Raw genomic sequence first — 24,241 nt, forward strand, 5'->3', positions numbered from 1 at the left:
AATTACTAAATGATGAAGTAATAGAAACTTACTTTCCAGTACTATCATTGATGCATTACTTAATGATAGCTGGAATTGCAAAATATAAAAAATTAGCAATTAAAATAAAAAGTCACAACCTTGTGCATCTGTCTTTAAACAGATATTTTAATTTCTCCATCATTTGGCAATATGTAAGTTAAGCTTAAACACATGGCCGCTACTTGAAAAACAAAATCAATAGAATTTTTCTTCCAAAACTGGATTTCTATCTCAAGCAGAACTAGAAAATGCGTCCATCGATCTGATTCTAAGTAGGAATAGACAGATGAGTAGTTCAATTTGTTTTCATTTATAGCTGGTTGGACCTTATTCCTCTTTCCTCTTTCTATGAATATTAAATGTCAACAGACACTGTTTGCAATGATAAGAAGGTGGTCACATACAGATTTTAGCTAATGAGGCATTTTACATGGACTTGAAGCCCCTGTAGAGGACAGGATAATAAGTTGTTGAAAGCAGCTCCTTCCTCAAGGAGCTTTTACACTAACAAGGGTAATAAGAATGTACACAAATAACTACAGATCTGCATCTTTGACAGATGCTTCAAGAGTAGTAAAACATGGAGGTACATCTTCCAGAGCCAGAAGGATGAGGGTGGTCTCAGGGAAGGATGGGTACTTGAGCAAGCCTTACAGTTCAATTTGTTCTTCCGTAAAGCCGAGGGAGTACGAAGTGAGACCTAGCAAGAAAGGATGGCACATGCAAACTTAGAGGTGAAATAGGTTAATTTAGGATCAAGATAGTTTGGGTAGAGCACTGGGCACCATTGGGGAACACTGGAAAAGGACATTTTTAAAACTGGAAATTGAATTTAAAAGACTTGAAAGTCACTCCAGGAGTCTGGGAAGCTCCTGGGCATTATGTTTGCCTCTGTTTTTAGCATGAAAGTAATATAATCATCGTAATTGCATAAGAAGATGGATCTGGTTTTAAGTTCAGGATAAATTAATGTAGCAGGGAGGGAAGAGATGGAGGCAGGAAGAGAGGTTAGGAGTCTACTACCATTGTCTAGATGTGAAATAATAAAGGTCTAAACTTGGTGGGTAAAAAGAAGAAATAACTGTCAAACACTAGGAAGGGAAGAATCAATAGACTTTGGCAACTGATTAGATACAGGGGCTAGGGGTAACAATGAGTATGAAGTCACGAATAATACAAAGATTTATGTCTGAGAAGCAACAAATTCAAGCCTTGGACCTAGGTTTCTCCTCTTCTCTATCCATATATTCTCTCTGGTCTTTCTCATCCTCTCCCAAGGATTCATGTTCCACCTGTGTGCTGTTGACTCTCAAATTATCTCTGGGATTTGCTTCTGTCCTCAGCTACAGAGCTATGAGATTTAAATTTTTTTTCTTATTCTATTTTTGAACAGATAGCAAGTGAAATGTAGGTCTTGCTCCTGTCCTGACTCTCTTCTCCCCAGCTTTCCTCCTGAAGGCAATCAATCAGTTTCTTACGTGTACTAAATATCGTCACCCTAAACATGGCACGAACAGACAAATCCTCTCTATTCCTAAATCCATTCTTCCTTCATTATTCTTAAATGGTTAATAGCATCACCATCTAATGATTTACAATTTATTGAATTACTACTAGGTACAATATTCCAGGCAGTTGACATTTATTATCTCTAATCTTTACAAGAACCTTGCAAACAATTACCTAACAGATGAAGAAAACAAGACCCAAAGATGTTAATAGCTTATACAAGCTCACACAATTAGTAAATATGTGAATTTTAATCCAAAATTCAGGCTTTTCTCAATATTACATGCTGCCTACCTTGGAATATCCTCACTTTCTTTATCTTCTCCCCCTTTCAGCCAGAGGCATTCTTGTCCCCAACCTCCACTTCATAAGGCTCCACCATCTTAAGAGGAAATCATCCACCCCAACACTCCGTTAAGCACACATTAATAAAACATAAATCTGATTATACAATTTACCTGCTTCAAAATCTCACCTCTGCTCACAGTATAAGGGTCAAATGCCTTAGCAAGCAAGTCCTACTATGCTTTTCACAGTGTGACTATAACTCATGTTTCCTGCCTCATCTCCCAGGACTAACTCTTTGTCATGTTCCTTACACTGAAGACATATAAGGAAGGCCTGGTCCTACCCTCTTCTGCTTGGTCAAATCCTCATTTCCTCAGCCCAGGTTCCTGAGACCTGTCCACCTTCCGCCTCTAGTCCCTTGCAAGCCCCAGTTGCCCTTCCAGCTTTGTTTTTTGGGAGGTATCTTTGCATTCTTACAATTTACTCCTCTCCATACCCATCCCCCAGGGTCCTTTGTTATCGTCGTCATTATTAAATCATCTGGAATGAGTTTGTATATTGCTACCAAAAATCTTTGGCTAAGATATAGCTCAAAAGTGTCCTCTCTCACATCTTCTCTTAATTCCCTAGTCAGCGTTAACCATTCCCCTGCTCTTGCTACTTCAGCCCTGTACTTGCCTCCATTAAAGACTAGGGTCTCATGCTTGTGGCATTACTTCCTTAACATTCTACTTTCCCTCACAGTCAGGCTCCTCTGCTCACTCCTCCAGACAGGACCAGTCTGTCTTTTTCAGGCTTCTCTTAATTTCAGTGATATCCATTCATTAATCTGTCATCCTTCCTCTTTCCTTTTCATCCAAAAGATTTTTTTTTTAGTCCCTCATCAGTTCTAGGCACAGGCTAAAATGAATCATACCAAACAAAAAAAACCCAGTGCTATCGAGTCGTTTCTGACTCATAGCGACCCTATAGGACAGAGTAGAACTGCCCCATAGAGTTTCCAAGGAGCACCTGGTGGATTCAAACTGCCGACCCTTTGGTTAGCAGCCATAACATTTAACCACTACGCCACCAGGGATTCCAAAATGAATCATAAGTTCCTAAAAATGGTTAAATAATAACTTAATGTTTTCTCCACAGAAATGTTTTATTTTATCATTAATTGTGATACATTATCTTCTGTTCCTTTTAATTTCTGAAAGTTTTCTCTGCTTTGACCTATGTCAGTGCCATCAGTTGTTCCTTTAATAGGATTTATTATAAATTTAAATATAAATTCCTTAATAGAGAAATATTTAAATAACAAAGCACAATATTAACATAGAACTTTTAGATAAAACTTTACAAAGTTATTATTAAAATTTTTAAAAATAATTCTCAGTAATAGACTTCATAACATTTCCAGGTAAACTGTTTTAGTCAATGTTCATCTATCAGCAATTTTGTAATGTTAAGAATTATACAGTAATTACGTGCTATCCTTTAAGAGTAAAAATTCTGCTAATATGTGTGGCATTCAAATGTAAACACTGGAAACCATTTATAACCTAAAACACACACTTCTACAATTCTTATTGCCATCATCATGGCTTTAGCATAAATCATGCTAATTTCCATAATTACCTGCTGCTCATTGTATGTATTTAATGTGAAGAGTGGCTTTTGAAGAGCAAATTCTTCAATTCCAATTCCCATCCTAGCTTTCGAGGCCACTGTATCTGACATCATTCTAACAGGATTAAATTGGGCCACAATAGCAACCTTTAAGAGGAGAAAGCATAGCTACTTGAAACAAGGCACACACAAAATACTTCTGGGCAACGTTATTAATGTTTAATGTACACTAAAGTTAAGAAATTTTATTAAAGATAAAACCTGAGGGAGGGGCAGAAAGAATACTAAAAGCAGGCCAATCCTATAGATGCACAAAGGTGTTAATGGTTTAAAAACAAAAGATTAAAAGGCCATAATGTGTAATTACTTGCTAATGACCAATAATTAAGATGATGATTAATTTAGATAAAAATTTATCCTTCTGATACAAGTCATAGGGAACCTTACACACAAATCCTACATATTCAACCACCTTGAAAACAACCAAAAGTGAAATAATATAACAACTTTTTAACCTTTAACAATTTATGGCTAGGGTAACAACCCTATTATAAAGCTTTCCAGAAAGTTTAATCTGATTAAGCTGAATCTAGAGCACATCACTCCTGGGTAAAGTCAAGAATGTTGACATTATTGGGCAAGATGAGTGGATTCCCAATGCACCAGACAACTAGATTTCCAGAGGCTGTTACAAACTGTTTCCCCTTCTACTGAAAAACTGCAGAGTAATATTAACCGAAATGCCCTTGTCCTTTATGATTATTCAAACCTGCACGCTAATGAAAAGCCACTAATTTTGTAAATTATATTCACCATTAGTAACACCTGTCTGATAATTCCTAAAGTCAAGAATTAGCATTAAGAAAATGCCATTTGTAATGCCATTTAGAAGCTACAATGATACAACAGGGTGTTGAACATACCTCAATTATTATAAGTGTCCTGGCCAAAATGCCTTATGCTATAGTTCTAAACACTGATTACAGATAATGGGCACAGGTATGTCTCCTTTCAATGGGTCTGCAGATAGAAGGAATTCTAATCATATAAACTCTCTAGTTATCAAAGTCTTATTTTGAAGAAGAATGTGTTTAGTAACAGTGGCATTAAGTTTTGTTCTCAGAAGGCCAATACATTATTTTCTAATGATTGAATAATTTAAATTTGTTGTATCTAGGATGATCAAGACTTGCATTCCTATGCTTTGAATTTATCTCTATAACCTGCTTTACCAATGGTAATTAAGAATATGACGATGTAATAGTTCCATGTATCTATACTTCATTTATACTAAATCGTTTCACTAGATTTCCTTGGTTTGACTCCAGTCTGACATTTATAAGCTGTGTGACTTTGGGAAAGGCATTCAACCTTTGTGTCTCCTCAGTTTCCTCTTTCATAAAGTGGGACTATCACTAATACCTACACCCTAGGATTGTTGTAAAGATTAAATGAGTTAATGCCTAAAAGCATTTACAACAGGGCTTTTCACTTAGTAAACACTCAGTAAATGTGAACTCACATTACCATACACCTAGGAGGCAGGTACTATTATGATGATCATTTTCCAGATGAGGAAATGAAGCTTAGGGAAGTTAAGTGAAAGAACTAAGTTTCCTCTGCCTGTGAGTAGCAGAACCGGGTACCAGAGGCCAAGTTCTCATCCACCATGCTATGTTGCTTCACTGACACAGGAGGGAAATCAGTCATTTGCCATCAGCTGGGAAATGGTATCAGTGAAGACATCACTGTTTGGGAGCTGAACCAATCACTTCTGGGTTCAAAACTGAAATATTACCAAGTAAGACTATTTTATCACATTTCCCAAACTTGTAAATTCCTGTTCTTCCATTTACTTTCTACTTTCGCCTACTTTTACTCGGCAAGACAATGGGATGTTTTTATTTCTCCACAAAAAATGGTATTGTTTTTAAAAAGTGGTTTGTAACATGTTTGTTGACTGGGATATTTCCAAGTAGAGGTTTCCACCTCAAAGAGTATTATGTTGTTAGCACTCCACAGGGTTTTTGGAGGACAGTAAAATTCTTTGACTAGAGGCAGAGCTTCACTGTTGTAAGCGGATACCATTTCACTAATAAACTAGAGGTGATACGGAAACATTTGAACCTTGGGAGAGCCTTTTAAAAGGTGCTGATAAAATTAACATACTGAGAAACTGGGAATGGTTCAACATAGATCTAATTGCTCCCACGAATGAACATCGGTGTCCCAGTTTGGAAAAGTTATATTTTATATAGCAGATGTCATAAACTAAGTCATAAAAAAAAAAAAAGCCATAGTAATAATGTTATTAAATGCACTTGGAAACTTTATTTTAAACTACTCACGAAGATATCCAAATTAAAAACACCTGTTTCCTGAGGGCTTCTAGCTGCCTCTCTCTCCCTTCTTCTGCGTGTGCTTCTTGAAGGGCCGCTTCTTTTTTCTCCATCAAACGCTTTTCCAATAATTCTTGTCTATATTTAACCCTTTAAGAAATAATGGTAGAGGAGTTGGGAAAACATCATAATAATCTTGGAAATGGTGAAGGAGAATAAAGGCAGAAGGCATTTCAGAGGTGACATCACCATGACATTTTGTTCTTACTTGTTTTGGGTTGACTTCTCAAATCTAAATCATAAAAGACACTTGTTTTAAATGCAATTTACAGAAATTCTAATAACAACCAGAGAACTGCATTCATGGAGCAGGGAAGGGTGGAGTGAAGTCGGGTGGAACTCTTTACCCAGTGAAATGACTTCGTTAACTCTCTAACTTTCTGCTGCCTGCCACAGCTGCAACTAACACACCCTAAGGGACAGCCATCTCCTGGGTGGGTTATTATAGCACTCTTCTCCTGAGAATTTTTAACACAATTTGAAGTGTTAAAAAGGCTATATTACTGATGAAGTGTAAATATTTTTAGAAAGAATAAAATACTATATTTTATTTTATAGAAGTTAAAAAACTATAATATAATTAAAAAACCGGTTGCCATCAAGTTGATTTAATTCCTACTCATAGCAACCCTATAGCACAGAGGGGAACGGCCCCACAGAGTTTCCAAGGAGCAGCTGGTGGATTCAAACTGCCAACTTTTTGGTTAGCAGCCGAGCTCTTAACCAGTGATGATCTCAGTTACTAGAACTTACACCAAGCTTTGTATCATCACTCATTTTATCAACAGAATATGTTCGTGTGTGTGTCTGTCTGTCTGTCTGTGTCTGTGTATGTTAAGGAAATTTAAAAATTGCACTTTGACATCTGTAGATGGCAGCAAAAACATGACTTTCCTTCACATTATGTTTCCACACCCCTTAAATCAGCAGGTATTAAAACAGGGCATATTTAAATATCTGGTTTAATACTCCAAGCTCATTTGGCCTTCCTCCACTACCTTTCTTTGGCAGCCTTCCTTACAATTTTCTCACCCAAGCTATTTTTCTATTGAATTATAGAGATGGGATTCTTCTTTTCAAAAAAGGAGGTACCTGGGTTCTTGTAAAAGTATTAGGCCATTGCTTCTGTCTTCAATCATTAATGGTTTAGACTTAACTTTCTTTGAGACATCCATCACAAATACTCTTTGCACTTAGCATGTAAACCTGCATTTCCTATGGCTATATCTTCACTGCTGTTGTATGCCATTGAGTCAATTCCAACTCATAGTGGCCCCATATGACAGAGCAGAACTGCCCCATAGGGTCTCCTGGGCTAAAGTCTTTACAGGAGCAGATTGCCAAGTCTCCCTGCTCCCATGGAGCAGCTAGTGGGTTGAAACTGCCAACCTTTTGATTAGTAACTGAGTGCTCAACCATTGTACCACCAGGGTTCCTCATACCTTCATTAAACCAAAAAAGCCAAACTTGTTGCTGTTGAATCAATTCCAACTCATAGTTGACCCTATAGGATAGAGCAGAACTGCCCCATAGGGTTTCCAGGGAGTGGCTGGTAGATTCAAACCGCCAACATTTTGGTTAGCAGCCATAGCTCACTGTAGCTCTTAACCACTGTGCCGCCAGGGCTTCTTCACTAAGCCCTTTATATTCTTGATTCAAACATTTACTGAGCATTTACTAGGCACCAGGTCTTATCCTAAGCACTTTATATGTTTTAGCTCATTTGGACTTCACAGCAATCCAACACTGGGGTATCATTATTGACCCCATGTTACAAAGAAATAGAGGAACAGACAGGTGGTATAACGACCAAGGTTTCACTTCGTAAGTGGCAGAGCCAGAAATCAAACCCTGGTTGACTGATCCCAAAGCCCATGCCCCCATGCAATCAAGTACTATTCTCTCTTCTTCCTTTTCTCTATCCCCCCTCCTACCAACATCTGAATACCTACCATATGCCAAATCCTGTGATAGATATTGTGGGTATGCTGAGAAAAAGCCTCTGCCCTCAGAAGTTTATAGTTTAATATGGCAACAAAAAGACATACTCAAAGAACTAACGAGCCATACAGTACCCTGGAGAGTTATAAAAAAATGTCAGCTGAGAATTTGGAGAAGGATGAGATGCTCATTTGCTGGGTTCTGGGAAGAAGTGGCAGGGTTCAGCAAGAGCTTTGTAGAGGAGGCAGTATCTTGAAGCCTTAGAATTCGGAGAAGCAATGATGGATTAGGGCAGGGGGGAAGTTGGCCTTCTAGGCAGAGAGAGTTGGACTAGGATGGGGCAAAGGAGGTGCCTAGGGTACAAAATTCAAGGAGGCACTCACTTCCAGGCCCAGGCAAGGGCAGGGTCAGTGCCTAAGATTGAGAGCCTCTTTAAACTTTGCACCTTGGGTGCTTTGCTTGCCCCTCCCTAGTCATGGTCATGGGATGTGAAGAGTTCAGGGTAGCTAGAAGAGAGTGAGTGAATGAGTGACATATACAGCGAAGCCTAGAGAAGTACTGGTGGGCAAAGCCAGGTAATCGTATAGTTCCCTCAGGAAAAATTCCTAGAGAGGAAAACTCCTTAAAAATAGTTGCTCCTGAGGCCAGAATTAAAGAAGCAGCACAGGAAAGGGAAAGGAGGGAAGGACGCAGTGGATCTTTGTGAAATACAAAACCCAGAATAGGATTTAGAAGGAAAAGCCCAAACTCCTTTAATGGCTTAGAATGTCCTCCCCATCATATCCAATCTCATAAGTCAGTACAGCCAAGACGACCAGATTCAAGAGCCCACAGACCAGATTGCTCCCTTTCTCTTATGCCTTCATGTCATGGAAAGCTATATTTCTCATTCTTTCCATTTTCACTAAGGCATGACACAGCCTTCCTAATAAGGTTCTACTCAATTTAAGCACTGAGTATAAGCTAGGTGAACTATTGTGAAGGTTTAATTAAAAGATACCCTGGGATTTGACAATTACCGTATGCAAATTCTCAGAACTTTTGGAAAGTTTCATTTCCTTTGGGATACATAAGTTGCCTTGATGCAACAAAGTTTTTGCCTGCTTTGTGGAAAAGTAATAGTTATTCTAGTCAGGGGACCTTGACTAGTGAGGATGAAATTGCAAATAAGAGTAAGGCATTCTCACCTGTGTTGTCAAGATGGCTGGCTCATTGTTTACTGTAAGGCACACTTGTTTGTTTAACAAATATTTATTGAGCACCTGCTCTGTCTGGAGGGCTATACTAGGCCTTGGGAGTACAACATAAGAGACATGTTCCTATCCTCACAGAGCTGACAATCTAATGGAAACAAAAAGACCCAGGCAATTATGATACAGGATAGTTCATGCTTTGGTGGGACAATGGAAGCAGAGGCCATGGGAGAGGTATCTATGCCAGACACAGGTGCTTCAGCGATCATATCAAAGGAAGTCATGTGAAGTTGAGACCCAAAAAGGGGTGGGAATTCACTAGATGATGAGAGAATAGAAAGGATGTTCCAAGCAAAAGAAACAGTGTCTGAAGGCTCAGGCATGAGAGAGCACAGTATGTTTGCAGAACAGAAAGAAATTTGGTATAACCAAAAATGAACAAAGGAAGGTGGGGAGTGCCAAGAGTTGAGGCTACAGAGGCAAGAAGGGCCAGATTATGGGGATGTGGCAAGCATGAAAGCTTTTAATCATATTTGCCTTTCAAAAATCTCTTCAGTAAAATGGAGGATGGACTGCCAGGAGGTAAGACCAGAGAAAGTAATCCAGGTACAAGTTGATGGTTTTTAGAACTAGGGTGAGTGGAGGGGTGCAGTGGGAGGTAGGGAGAAGATGTAGATTTAGAAGTTATGTAGGAGATGGAATAAATAGAAATTGTTCATTTATTTTACAGGAGAGAGGAAAAGATATAAAGAAAAAGAAGTCAAGGTTTCTGTCTTGCAAGTGAGACTGGTGTCCCTCACCAAGACTGGGAATTTAAGCAAGGAACAAGAAAGAGATGGTATTAGGTTCAGTTTAGACATAGACATGAGTGCACAAGATCCATTTTCATTAAGGCATGACACAGCCTCCCTAATGAGGTTCTATTCAATTCAAGCACTGAATATAAGCCGGGCTGGGAATAGAGATTGGGAGTCTTTATCAATAGAATGAAAATGAAGCTGGGGTACAGATGGCATAATTCAGGAAGAGAATCTAGAGTAAAAAGTAAAGTAGGCCTAGGATTGATTCCCAAGAAAACACTTAAGAAAGGGACAGATGAAGAAGAAACTATTTGGGGAAATGAAGAGAAGAAGTGTTTCAAAAGAAGGAAGAAAAAAAGCAACCAACTTTGGCAAATGCTATAAAAAGAACAATTATAATTCAGAATAATTGTTGGATTAAATAACAGGGAGTCATTGGTGATCTTGGTAAGAGCATTCAATGGAGAGGCAGTGCTGAAGAATTAGTGGGAAGTAAGAAGGTAGGCCTCACACGTCTCTCATTTTGTTGTACTGTGGTGACTTGCATGTTACTGTGATACTGGAAGCTATGCCACCAGTATTTCAAATACCAGTAGGGTCACCCATGGTGGACAGGTTTCAGCTAAGCTTCTAGACTAAGACAGACTAGGAAGAAGGACCTGGTGGTCTACTTCTGAAAATATTAGCCAGTGAAAACCTTGTGAATAGCAGCAGAACACTGTCTGATATAGTGTCAGAAGATGAGCTCCTCAGGTTGGAAGGAACTCAAAATATGACTGGGAAAGAACTGCCTCCTTAGAGTTGACCTTCATGATGCGGATAGAATTAAGCTTTTGGGACCTTCATTTGCTGATATGGCATGCCTAAAATGAGAAGAAACAGCTGCAAACATCGGTTAATAATAGGAACGTGGAATGTATGAAGTATGAATCTAGGAAAATTGGAAGTTGTCAAAAATGAAATGGAACGCATAAATATAGATTTCCTAGGTATTAGTTAGCTGAAATGGACTGGTATTGGCCATTTTGAATTGGACAATCATATGGCCTACTGTGCCAGGAAAATTGAAGAAGAATGGCATCTCATTCACCATCAAAAAGAAGAATTCAAGATCTATCCTGAAGTACAATGCTGTCAGTGACAGGATAATATACATATGCCTACAAGAAGACCAGTTAATATGACTATTAATCAAATATACACACCAACCACTAACGCCAAAGATGAGGAAATCAAAGATTCTTACCAACTTCTGTAGTCTGAAATTGATCAAATATGCCATCGAGATGCATTGATAATTACTGGTGATTGGAATGTGAAAGCTGGAAACAAAGAAGAAGGAACAGTAGATGGAAATTATGGCCTTGGTGATAGAAATGATGCTGGAGACCTTCTGATAGAATTTTGCAAGATCAGTGACATCTTCATTGCAAATGCTTTTTTTCACCAACATAATCAGCAACTATACACATGGACCTCACCACATGGAATACACAGAATCAAATGGACTACATCTGTGGAAAGAGATGATGAAAAAGGTCAATATCATTAGTCAGAACAAGGCTAGGGACTGACTGTGAAACAGACCATTAATTGGTCATATGCAGCTCAAGTTGAAGCTGAAGAAAACTAGAATAAGTCCACAAGAACCAAAGCGCAACCTTGGGTATATTCCACCTGAATTTAGAGACCATCTTAAGAATAGATTTGACTCATTAAACACTAATTACCAAAGACAAGAGAAGTTGTAGGATGACATCAAGGACATCACACACGAAGAATGCAAGAGGTCATTAAAAAGACTGGAAAGAAAGAAAAGATCAAAGTGGATGTCAGAAGAGACTCTGAAACTTGCTCTTGAAGGTAGAGTAGTTAAAGTGAAAGGGAAGAAATGATGAAATAGAAGTGCTAAACAGAAGATTTCGAAGTGGCTAGAGAAAACAAAGTATTATAATGGAATGTGCAAAGACCTTGAGTTAGAAAACCAAAAGAGAAGGACACGCTTGGCTTTTCTCAAGCTGAAAAGAACTGAACAAAAAATTCAAGCCTTGAGTTACAATATTGAAGGATTCTACTGGGAAAATATTAAATGAGGCAGAAAGTATCAAAAGAAGATGGGAGGAATACACAGAGTCACTGTACCAAAAAGAACAGGTTAATGTTCCACCGTTTCAGGAGGTAGCATATGATCAAGAACCAATGGTACTGGGGCGGGGGTTTGGGGACCATGGTTTCAGGGGACATCTAAGTCAATTGGCATAATAAAATCTATTAAGAAAACATTCTGCATCCCACTTTGGACAGTGGCATCTGGGGTCTCAAACGCTAGCAAGTGGCCATCTAAGATGCATCAATTGGTCTCAATCCACCTGGATCAAAGGAGAATGAAGAACACCAAGGACACAAGGTAATTATGAGCCCAAGAGACAGAAACAGCCACATAAACCAGAGACTACATCAGCCTGAGACCAGAAGACCTAGATGGTGCCCAGCTACAACCGATGACTGCCCTGACAGGGAACACAACAGAGAACCCCTGAGGGAGCAGGAAAGCAGTGGGATGCAGACCACAAATTCTTGTAAAAAGACCAGACTTAATGGTCTGACTGAGACTGGAAGGGCTCCAGTGGTCATGGTCCCCAGACCTTCTGTTGGCCCAGGACAGGAACCATTCCCAAAGCCAACTCTTCAGACAGGGATTAGACTGGACAGTGGGTTGGAGAGGTATGCTGGTGAGGAGTGAGCTTCTTGGATCAGGTGGACACTTGAGACTATGTTGGCATCTCCTCCCTGGAGGGACGATGAGAGGGTAGAGGGGATTAGAAGCTGGCGAAATGGACACGAAAAGAGAGTGGAGGGAGGGAGCGGGCTGTCTCATTAGGGGGAGAGCAATTGGGAGCACGTAGCAAGGTGTATATGGGTTTTTGTGTGAGAGACTGACTTAATTTGTAAGCTTTCACTTAAAGCACAATAAAAAAAAAAAAGAACCAATGGTACTGAAGGAAGAAGTCCAAGATGCACTGACAGCATTGGCAAGAAACAAGGCTCGGGGAATTGATGGAATACCAATTGAGACGTTTCAACAAACGGATGCAGCGTTGGAGGTGTTCACTCATCTATGACAAGAAATTGGGAAGATAGCTACTTGGCCAACTGCCTGGAATAGATCCTTATTTGTGTCTATTCCAAAAAAGGGTGATTCAATAGAATGCAGAAATTATCAAACCCTATCATTTTTTTTTTATCATTAATATCACATGCAAGTAAAATTTTGCTGAAGATCATTCAAAAGCGGTTGCAGCAGTACATTGACAAGGAACTGCCAGAAATTCAAGTTGGCTTTAGAAAAGGATGTGGAACGAGGGATACCATTGCTGATGTCAGGTGGATCTTGGCTGAAAGCAGAGAATGACAGAAAGATGTTTACCTGTGTTTTATTGACTGTGCAAAGGCATTCTACTGTGTGGATCATAACAAATTATAGATAACATTGTGAGGAATGGTAATTCTGCAGAACACTTAATTGTGCCTACGAGGAACCAGTACGTAGATTAAGAGGTAGTCGTTCAAACAGAACAAGGGGCTACTGCGTGGTTTAAAGTCAGGGAAGGTGTGTATCAGGGTTGAAACCCTTAGCCATATTTATTCAATCTGTATGCTGAGCAAATAATCCAGGAAGCTGGACTATATGAAGAAGAACGGGGCATCAGGATTGGAGGAAGACTAATTAACAACCTGTGGTATGCAGATGACACAACCTTGCTTGCTGAAAATGAAGAGGATTGAAGCACTTATTGAAAAAATCAAAGACTACAGCCTTCAGTATGGATTACACCTTAACATAAAGAAAACAAAAATCTTCACAACTGGACCAAGAAGCAACATCATGATAAATGGAGAAAAGATTGAAGTTGTCAAAAATTTCATTTTACTTGGATCCACAATCAATGCCCATGGAAGCAGCAGTCCAGAAATCAAATGACATATTGTATTGGGCAAATCTGCTGTAAAAGACCTCTTTAAAGTGTTAAAAAGCAAAGATGTTAACTTTAAGGACTAAGGTTCCTGTGACCCAAGCCATGGTGTTTTCAAGCACTTCATATGCATATGAAAGTTGGACAACGAATAAAGAACACTGAAGAAGAATTGATGCCTTTGAACTATGGTATTGGAGAAGAATACTGAATATATCATGGCCTGCCAGAAGAAGAAACAAATCTGTCTTGAAAGAAGTACAGCCAGAATGCTCCTTAGAAGCAAGGATGGCAAGACTTCGTCACACACTTTGGACATGTTATCAGGAGGGACCAGTCCTTGGAGAAGGACATCATGCCTGGTAAAGTAGATCGTCAGTGAGAAACAGGAAGACCCTCAAGGATATAGATTGACACACAGTGGCAATAACAATGTGCTCAATCATAACAACAATTGTGAAGATGGTGCAGGACCGGGTAGTGTCTCGTTCTGTTGTTCATGGGTCGCTATGAGTCAGCAGTGACTTGACGGCACCTAAAAACAACAACAAAGGACGTAGAAGGGGGCATTGGCGACCCAGTGGTAGAATTCTTGCTTTCCATGTGGGAGACCAGGGTTAAATTACCAGCCAGTTCTCATGCAGTCATTGCCTCTTAGTCAGTGGAGGCTTGTGTATTGCTATAAAGCTGAATAGGTTTCAGAGAGCTTTCAGAATAAAATGGACTAGGAAGAAAGGCCTGAGGGTCTACTTTCAAAAATCAGCCAAGTGCAGAACTGAACAACATGTTCTTCCATTGTGCATGTTGTCGCCATGAGTTCAGGGCTGTGACAGGTAGGGTTGTGTGTCAACTTGTCTGGGCCATGATTCAAAGTGGTTTGGCAGTTATGTAATGATGTATTCATCTTCTATGTTGTGATCTAATGTGATCAGCCAATCAGTTGTAAGGGGAGTTTCCTCCGGGGTGTAGCCTGCATCCAATATATATATGGACGTTCTGGCAAAGCTTGCTTGCTTACTCTGGATCCTGCATCTGGCTCATCATCATCTGACCTTCAGTTCTTGGGACGTAAGCAAGCTGCCTGCTGTATTGTTGCAAATCTTGGAATTCATCAACTTCTGCAGTCTGTGAGTCAGGAGAAGCCTCCAGCCTGATGCCTGACCCACAGACTTGGGACTTACCAGCCTCTACAACCACGTGAGCCATTTCCTTGAGGTAAATCTCTCTCTCTCTATATATATGTATTTGTGTATATATATATATATATATATATATTTTATAGAGAGAGATACATTTCACTGGTTTTGCTTCTCTAGAGAATTCAGCCTAAGACAGGGGCAAACTCCATGGCAGCTAACAAAAACAACAAGGAGGTAGAAAGAGTAGAGATAGCCATTTCAATTAGACTGACGCCAATAGGAAGAAGAGAAATTGGTTGGTTGCTAGAGGAAGTGTAGACTTGATCACAGTTGCATCGGCTCCAAAGTGATCATCAAGATTACTCTGACTACCTTAAAGGTTTGCCAGGGGAAAAATTTTTTTTTTTTTAATTATACTTTAGATGAAGGTTTACAGAACAAACTAGTTTCTCATAGTACACATACTGTTTAATCATAGTGGTTAACAACCCCACAACTTGTTAACACTTTCCCTTCTCAACCTTGGGTTCCCTATCGCCAGCTTTCCTGTCCCCTCCTGCCTTCTAGTCCTTGCCCCTGGACTGGTGTGCCCTTTTAGTCTCGTTTTGTTTTATGGGCCTGTCCACTCTTTGGCTGAAGGGTGAACCTCAGGAGTAACTTCATTACTGAGCTGAAAGGGTATCCAGGGGCCATACTCGCCAGGGTTCCTCCAGACTCTGTCAGGCCAGCAAGCCTGGTCTTTCTTTTTGAGTTAGAATTTTGTTCAACATTTTTTTCCAGCTCTATTGTGAACCCTGTCAGAGCAGTCAGTGGTGGTAGTTGGGCATCATCTAGTTGTACTGGGTTCAGTTTGGTGGAGACCATGGTAAATGTGGTTCATTAGTCCCTTGGACTAATCTTTCCCTTGTATCTTTAGTTTTCTTCATTCTGCCTTGCTCCCAAAGGGGTGAGACCAGTGCAGTATCCTAGACGGCTTCTCACAGGCTTTTAAGCCCCCAGGTGCTATGCACCAAAGTAGAATGTAGAACATTTTCTTTATAAACTATGTTATGCCAATTGAGCTAGATGTTTCCCAAGACCATGGTCCCCACAGCCTTCAGCCCAGCAATTTGGTCCCTCAGGGAGTTTGGATGTGTCTATGGAGCTTCCAGGACCTTGCCTTGTACAAGTTGCCAGGGGAAAATTTAAGGAAAACAGAAGACACACTCTAAAATTCATCATTTTTACAGATGCTAAGGTTTAAACTCAAATAATAATTTCCTGAAAAGGAAGAAACTCTCTGTGCCCCTTCCTCCTTCTCTGGATAGAGAAACGTCTTTACCTAAAGAGAAGTGAGGCAGAAAAACTCCTGGGCGAAAGCCAAATACTCACATATTCATGGGGAAAGAAAATAGCAACACAGTAAAGTCAATCATTTGGAAAATTTTCCACATAAATACTTTTAGCCATTTGAGGTGGCAGATTTTCTCCAAATTAAACTGCTGCTATGAAAGTGAATGTCAGGAAGTGGCTTAACGCAATAGTCTTTAAGCTGTGCACTGAATTCCCAAATAGGAATCCTGGGTCCATCCCTCAGCCTGTTTCATGCTCCCTGAGTCTACAAAGGTGGAGAGTGCCGCGAAAGAGGCATTTTGTCCTCTCTGGGGGGAAGAGAAACATCATATTGTTCAAAAGCAACAGCTGCTGCAGAATCAGGCGCGGCATTAACAATAATCTGAAAGGATTTTGTTTAAGCCTCCAGGCCTAACTGTAGTCAAAGGAACAGGAAGCTTTCATGTAGAAATGGAGAGTTTATGTATCATTTAGGGTACTTCTTATGTGTGTACTGTATTCTAAGAGAGTGCCTAAATGCAAATATTAGGAAACACCTTGAACTGTAGTAACAGCCTCTCTTTTGCTTCAGTGAAACTGTGGAAAGAACGGAACAAAATATTAAATACAAAATGTTGACCTCCCTTCTATCTGGAACCACAGGTAACTTTAGCCTAACCAGAAGCTAATGCAACAAAGAGATGAAAAAAAAGACTTTGAAAAATGGCTAATAGTAGCAGGTTTCTACAATTCTTAAAAAAGCACAAAAACAAACAAACAAAAAAACATAACCAAATCCATTGCAATCAAGTCAACTCTGACTCATAGACCCCAGAGGGCAGAGTTTAACTGCCCCGTAGGGTTTCCAAGGGATGACTGGTGGATTTGAATTACTGACCTCTTGGTTAGCAGCCTGAGCTCTTAACCACTGCTCCATATATGCTCTCTAGGTGGGTGTAACCCCTCTAACTACACTGGCAGAGAGACTTTGTTCAGTGGGAATTCTGGCCATGGCATAAGTAGAGACCAATTTCTGCAACTAGCATTGTGAACCCTGATATAAGATCCTGGCACAGATTGGTATGGGACAGAACAAAGAGGACTCACAGAGGCTCTGCAGAACCAGAAGAGATGAACTCATGCCAGACCACAACAGAGACCATTCTTCTAGCTCAGAATTCTTACTGGTTCCTTTGTGGGGCATAATGGCAAGTTCCTATGAGAACCCCATTCTTTAACTGATTAATGAATTCATCTAGTCAACATATACTTACTTTGCACACCTACTGTGTGCCAACCGCTGTCCTAAGTACTCAGGATACAACAGTGGAGGCAAAAACAGACCAAAAAAAAAAAAAAAGAAACCACACTTGTAAATCTTGTACCTTGTTATGTAAAGTATTGGAGTCCCTGGGTGGTGCAAACAGTTAATGTGCTCAGCTGCAAAGATTAAGATTGGAGGTTGGAGTCCACCCAAAGGTGCCTTGGAAGAAAGCCCTGGCAATATGCTTCTAAAAAGTCAGCCATTGGAAACCCTATGGAGCAGAGTCCTACTCTGACACACATGGGGTCACCGTGCATCAGAGGAGATTTGATGGCAACTGGTACATATAACCATGCCCAAATTAACACTGTAGTAAAATGCATAAAGTTCTTCTTCTAGTCAATGGGTTTAGTTCTTAATAAGCTTTCCTGAATGTATCACAAAGTCCCAAGTTGGAGAACCTGTTTGTGCTGCTGTAGAGCAGTGGGTCTCAACTATAACTGTCATTAGACTTACTAGAACTTATAAAAACTTCTGATGCCAGGGCACCACCTCAGACTAATTAAATCAGAATCACCTGGTGGGACCCATGCCCTAGTATTTTGTTCAAACTCCCTCAGAGGACACAAATGTGCAGCCTGGGCCAAGAGTCAATGCTTTCTCAAACTTTAACTTACATCAGAATCACCTGGAGGGCTTGTTAAAACGCAGATTGCTTGGCCACCTCCAGAGTTTCTGATTCAATAGAATTGAGGTAGGGCCCCCAAATTTGCATTTCTAACAAGCTTTCAGGTGATGCTGATTCTGCTGATCATTTTAAGAACCAGGAGGTGATAAATATTCAGATAAAGGGGATTCTACCTGACTATTGCTACCAAGCAGCCCTGGTGGCACAGCAGTTAAGAGTTTGGCTGCTAACCGAAAGGTCAGCAGATTGAATCCATCAGCTGTTCCTTGGAAACTGTATGAGGCAGTTCTACTCTGCCCTATAGAGTCACTGTGATGCAGATTCGATGGCAATGGGCTTTTATTGCTATCAAGACAATAAAAATCAGTTGCCATGGAGTCTCTGATTCATGGCAACCACACAGGTGTTAAAGTAGAACTATAGGGTTTTCAGCATCTGATTTTTCAGAAGTATGTTGCCAGACCTTTCTTCCAAGGTGACTCTGGGTGGACTCCAACCTTCAATCCTTCGGTTAGCAGCCGTGTGCATTGAGCACTTGCACCATTCGGGGGCTTCTATCAAGACAATACCAGGTACAAATTACTGTGCGTACCGGGCTTATTTCTGTTTGTATGAGCCAAACATCAGGATTAATACAACTAGAAATTCCTGCCTTGGTGCTATTGACACTCAAGAGTAGAATCTTTCAAAAGTCCCCCTCCCTTTCCCATATCCCTAACACACAGGTGGCAGGTTCCCTCCATGACAGTGGCCTCTCAGGCTTGGATCAGTGCAGGTGACAGACAGGAGCAACAATGGCTGTTACTGAACCTCTTTCCTTCCCTTTGATGTCCAACATACTGGTGTATCCAGATGTCAGAGTTGAAAATCTCAGGCTATGGGTAATACTTATTCAGTAAAATCGAAGAAGGAGGAAATAGCTCGAAGGTATCTCAGTCTTAACAAGGACATATTCTTTGGAAAGAATTCCAGCAGCTCCAAGGAGGTGGATTTTTATCATACTGGAAACAAAAACCCGTAAGCAAGAGTGAACTACACTTTTCTATTGGCTTTAATCAGTTTCAACCCAGGTTCACTTGAGTTTGAAGTACAGCGCTATAGACAACTCTCAAAGAAGGACTTGCACCTGGGAGTTCAGAGTTGAAAGCAGGATGTGAGGTGAGAGCACTGGAAGAACATGGCAAATATTATATTAGCCCTTACCCTTTTCCCAAATTAGTGCAAAAAATATTTCTGCCACAATTTATAGTATTTTTTTTCATCTCTTTGTCCCATTCCTAACTCTTCTCACCTAGCTTTTAGTAATCTCACAAAGGAATATCTTTACAAATCCTCAAATCTTCCCTAGAATACTCCTTTTCAATAGTATTTTAAATGAGGTGCAGGCAATATGAGTTACATTATCTGTAGCAAAGTCATGATGGTTAAGTGCTCAGCTGCTAATCGAAAGGTTGAGGTTAGAACCCAGCTGCAGCTCCACAGGAAAAAAAGACCTGGAGATCTGCTCCCCGGAAGATTTCACCCTAGGAAACCCTTTGGGGCAGTTGTCTGTCACATAGGGTCTCTGTGAGTCAGAATCAACTCAACAGTATACAACAACAACATTTGTAGAGAACTGAAAATGATAAAACTAAAAACCTTTTTTTTTTTTTTAAACACCATGCACCAGTAAGTCTAAACAATGTTAGTGACAAAATACTCCTTCTACTGGAGCAGACACCCCCATCATACCCCACTCTTAGTAACTCACTGTTCTTTTCAACTTTTTTCCTTAACTGAAAACCAGTGTTTTCCATGTGACACTGCTTCAAATGTAACCCTTTAAAATAGAGGTTGTCCCTCTGTACTGGGGTGGGGGAGGGATTTTCCTGGCTCCCCAGTGACAATTCCAGAAAAGTTTTACTCATCGACTTTGGGATTATGCCACCTTCTTTCTAATATAACTGTTGGAATCAATTATTAGCTGCCCAGATCACTGCCCAGCATTTATTGAAAGTTATTCGAAACTCCACCCTCACATTCCCTTGGTCCCTGTCTTAGTCGTCTAGTGCTGCTATAACAGAAATACCACAAGTGGTTGGCTTTAACAAAGAGAAATGTATTTTCTCACAGTCTAGTAGAAGTACAAATTCAGGGTGTCAGCCTCAGGGAAAGGCTTTCTCTGTCAGCTCTGGATGAAGGTCCCTGTCATCAATCTTCCCCTGGACTAGGAGCTTATCTGCACAGGAACTCTGGGTCCAAAGGACGAGCTCTGCTCCCAGCACTGCTTTCTTGGTGGTATGAGGTCCCTCTGTCTCTCTGCTCACTTCTCTTTTATGTTTCAAAAGAGGTTGGCTTAAGAATACAGTCTAATCTTATAGATTTAGTCCTGCCTCATTAACATCATAGAGACAGGATTTACAGCACATAGGAAAATCACATCAGAAGACAAAATGATGAACAATCACACAATACTGGGAATCATGGCCTACCCAAATTGATACATATTTTTGGAGAACACAATTCAATCCATGACAGTCCCCAACAGCCTTTACCTTTTCCCTGTTTCAACAACCTACTCTTTAGACCCTATTTGGAGTTTGGCGTCACCTAGAACTGTTCCACTGCCAAAATCTTACACAGAAGTTCCTGTGTTGTGACTGCAATCTCTTGGGTCGCTGCATAAAATTAAAAGGGTTGTGCACTGCACAACTCTAGGAAGTATCATTCACACGTATTGTCTACCAGCCTCCTACCCTTCTAATGCTCTCGCTTATTTAGCCTTACTCGGCCTGCTATTTTATGCTATCAAGCTGTCCATTGTTCCACAATATTTATTAACTCTGTGCTATGTACCAGGTAAGGAGCCCTGGTGATGCAGTGGTTAAAGTGCTCGGTTGCTAACCAAAAGGTCAGCAGTTCAAACCCACCAGCCATCCACAGAAGAAAGATGTAGCAGTCTGCTTCTGTAAAGATTATAGCCTTGGACACTCTATGGGGCACTGCTACTCTGTCCTATACGATTACTACGAGTCAGAATCGACTCAACGGCAACGGGTTTGGTTTGGGTTTTATGTACTGGGTACTGGGCTAGGCCTTTCTCATGAAGTTTAGTCCTTCTACCTTTTTCGCAAAGCTAGGAGTCATAGCCAGGCTTTCCTTCATTCTCTACCCAGGTTTAGATCCCTGGGTCTATCACTGCAAAGGCATTTGCACCTTTATGCTTTAATTATCTTGCCTTCTTTTCCTTCAACATCTGCCCTGTCAGTCCTCAACCCTAATTCTTTGCTGCATTTATTACACTTTAATGAGGCTGAACTTTAACTGGACTATCAACACTGCTCCAGAATCATCTAAAATATAGAAGGCATGCAGCAATAAATGAAAGAAAGAAAAAAACAATGGTGAATAAATATTTTTTAAAAGTTATGGAAAGCATTCAACTGAGTTTCCTAAGTTTTAGGTAAATAACAGGATATACGTTTTGACAAAAACAAATTGAATATATACTTTTCCATAAAATTGTCATAGAACAGTAATGTATTCCACAGACTATACACCTGTCTAATTTAGTTGGTAGTTATTCCTCTGAGAGATATTTAATCATCTGGAAAGTTGAAAGGGAGGTTCAATCACCAGAGAACAAGTCAGGTGTCTAGTACCTTTGGACAATCAGGATACTAAGAACCAAATTCAGAAATGACATCCATGACATCCACTTGCTAATGTCATGATTCTGAGAGGAAAGCATATGGTACGTGGGCTTTCCAGAATTATTTATTATGCAATAAAATTTAAAAGGCTACTCTGGCAGACCAGCATTTGCTTGCTTAATTGCCTCTATATATTCATTCATTTATTCAACACATTTATATTAAATGCCATATATGTGAATGTGGAAAAATCAAGTTTCTGCAAAAACACACACACACATAAACAAAACAGGACAAGACAAAACCCCAGAGCTATTGAAAACACCTACCAAGTAGACAAGGGCAGAATGTACAACTGAATATTTGATGACATACGAGAGCCTGCCACTTGTTTAGACAGGACATTAGTTGAGTAATTTGAACAGTGGCTCTTAAACTCTATAAAGTGATTTATAGTAAGTGTAGTTTAACTTCACAATTAACATGTATTGCTTTTCAAAAACTTGTAATGGGCTATATTACCATTTTTATTGGTTATATAAGAAGAGAATTTATGTTAAGGATTTTTCTCACAAAATTACTAGCTTTTTCTAAGTTATTTTTCCACTCCGGTTTACAAAGATAAAGAAATGCTTTTAAAGGTAAGAAACTGACAAGTTCGGGTGATTATTTTTATTGGAAGTTTTCTCTTAAGAACTGTTGTGAGATACATATAATTTCAGATGCCCCAAATTTCAATAAGAGTATTTTCAGAATCACAAATAATGAAAGAAATATCACTTCAGTATGGACCTTTTAAAAATCACACTAATAAAAGATACCAATGTGTTAGTGAATCATAGTATTTCAGTCTGGTTTTATCTATTTTCAACGTCTGCTTCTTATCATGAGAAATGATTTTAACTGGGCCTCATTCTTCCAGAGGTAGATGTCCATATCATTATGATAGAACTGGTTTCTCCAGCAGTAGTGTTGGGGTGGTACTGAGATAACAAAAGACACCACAAGCCTCTCCTTCAAGAAAATAATTTAAGTAAAACAAACAAACAAAAAACCTGCCTTCTGTAATAGTTTGAAAATCCCCCTTAAATTCTCCTTCTCCCTTCCCAGGTCTCTCAGAATTTCTATAGAGAGCAAACATCAAAAGGACCAAAGATTTCCACAGTGATTCAGCGACAGCGAAGTAAACCCTGATTTTCTTTCAACCTAGGAAATGATCAGCAAAGAAGCTTCACAAACAGCCTCTTTAACATTTGAGATTAAAAAAATCCAAAAATCATTATAGCAGAATAGTTACTTTCATAAACATCTTTTTTTTTTTTTTAAGTAAACTTTCTAATAAGAAACCCGGTGCAGTCGAGTCGATTCCGACTCATACCGACCCAATAGGACAGAGTAGAACTGCCCCATAGAGTTTCCAAGGAGCGCCTGGTAGATTTGAACTAACAACCCTTTGGTTAGCAGCCGTAGCACTTAGCCACTATGCCACCAGGGTTTCCTCTCCTACCTTTCTAATACCCCCTCTAAAAAAATCATACGTTTTCTTTAAAGAACTTTTTTGGTTAGGCATTTTAAATAAACTTTTTAAAAAACAAAGGATAAAATGTATTTAGGTTTTGGGCATGACTTTTCTAGTACTTTCTTTTTTCTTGGCTCCCCCAAATGCAGATTTACTCCTGTTGCAGTTGGAGTTTCCATCTTCAAGTTTCAACTAGCTTCTCTAGAGATTTTCTCTGCCAAGCCTCACCTCTCTTAGTAGTCTCCTTTTTATCTCGGAATTCAGTGTTTTCGCTTGAGCTCTGGGATCATTGTCCCTTTTTTTCCTCAGAGACAGACACTCCCACAAAGCTAAGAGAATACTGGTGTTAGGATCTCAGGGGAGGGTGGTCCATTCACCTCATTGACTTGATGAGCTCAATTGCCTACGTTGCCTTTTTTTTCAGGCAAGATGCTAAAGTTGTTCTAGAAAAGCTATTATATGAGGTCAAGAGGGACATGTAAGGCTTTCTCCAGAGTCCAAGCAGATAAACAAAGTTGAAAAGGGTATCTTTGATTAAAGTGATAGGGAAGAAAATTTACTGGAAAAGATAAAATAATACACTGGACAAAAATCCAGATAAATTTGTAGGTAATGCTTAGGTCACTACCCTCAGCTCTCTTTTTAGAGGAGACATATATCTTCCCACAAGCACAATTCAGTTAAAAGCAGAAATAAAACTCCAGGAGCCCTGTATATTTCTTTCCTACCTCAAGCCAAGGATGTCCACACCCAGAGCCCATGGGACTCTTTAAATACCTCTTAGAAGAAATTCCTAGAGGAGGGTCATGGACCAGAGAAGTATATAAAAACAGGCTTCCAGAAATACGCAATTTGTAAAATTTAATTAAAAAAAAAAAAATAGTATACCTAAATTAAAATTAATTCTCAACCCTGGGGAGAAAATGGGGAAAGCGTGGTCAGGCTGGAA

General features: G+C 39.7%; 1 protein-coding gene across 6 annotated transcripts in view; it reads right to left on the minus strand.

Annotated features, from left to right (window-relative positions):
* The window catches only part of CCDC148 (coiled-coil domain containing 148), a 263,194-nt gene that overhangs the window by 929 nt on the left and 238,024 nt on the right, over positions 1-24,241 (minus strand). For 3 of the 6 annotated variants that reach the window (XM_049888810.1, XM_049888808.1, XM_049888812.1), the window contains 2 exons: positions 5,804-5,921; positions 3,442-3,579 (listed from right to left, as the gene is read on the minus strand). The exons of 1 other annotated variant lie outside the window; for it this stretch is intronic. In XM_049888810.1, the coding sequence (XP_049744767.1) occupies positions 3,442-3,579; positions 5,804-5,921 (256 nt within the window). Of the gene's footprint in view, positions 1-1,824; positions 1,913-3,441; positions 3,580-5,780; positions 5,922-24,241 lie in introns of those variants that run through there. 2 more of the 6 variants (XM_049888811.1, XM_049888813.1) reach the window with 2 other exon arrangements.

This window comes from Elephas maximus, chromosome 6, assembly GCF_024166365.1.
Source record: "Elephas maximus indicus isolate mEleMax1 chromosome 6, mEleMax1 primary haplotype, whole genome shotgun sequence".
NCBI lineage: Eukaryota > Metazoa > Chordata > Mammalia > Proboscidea > Elephantidae > Elephas > Elephas maximus.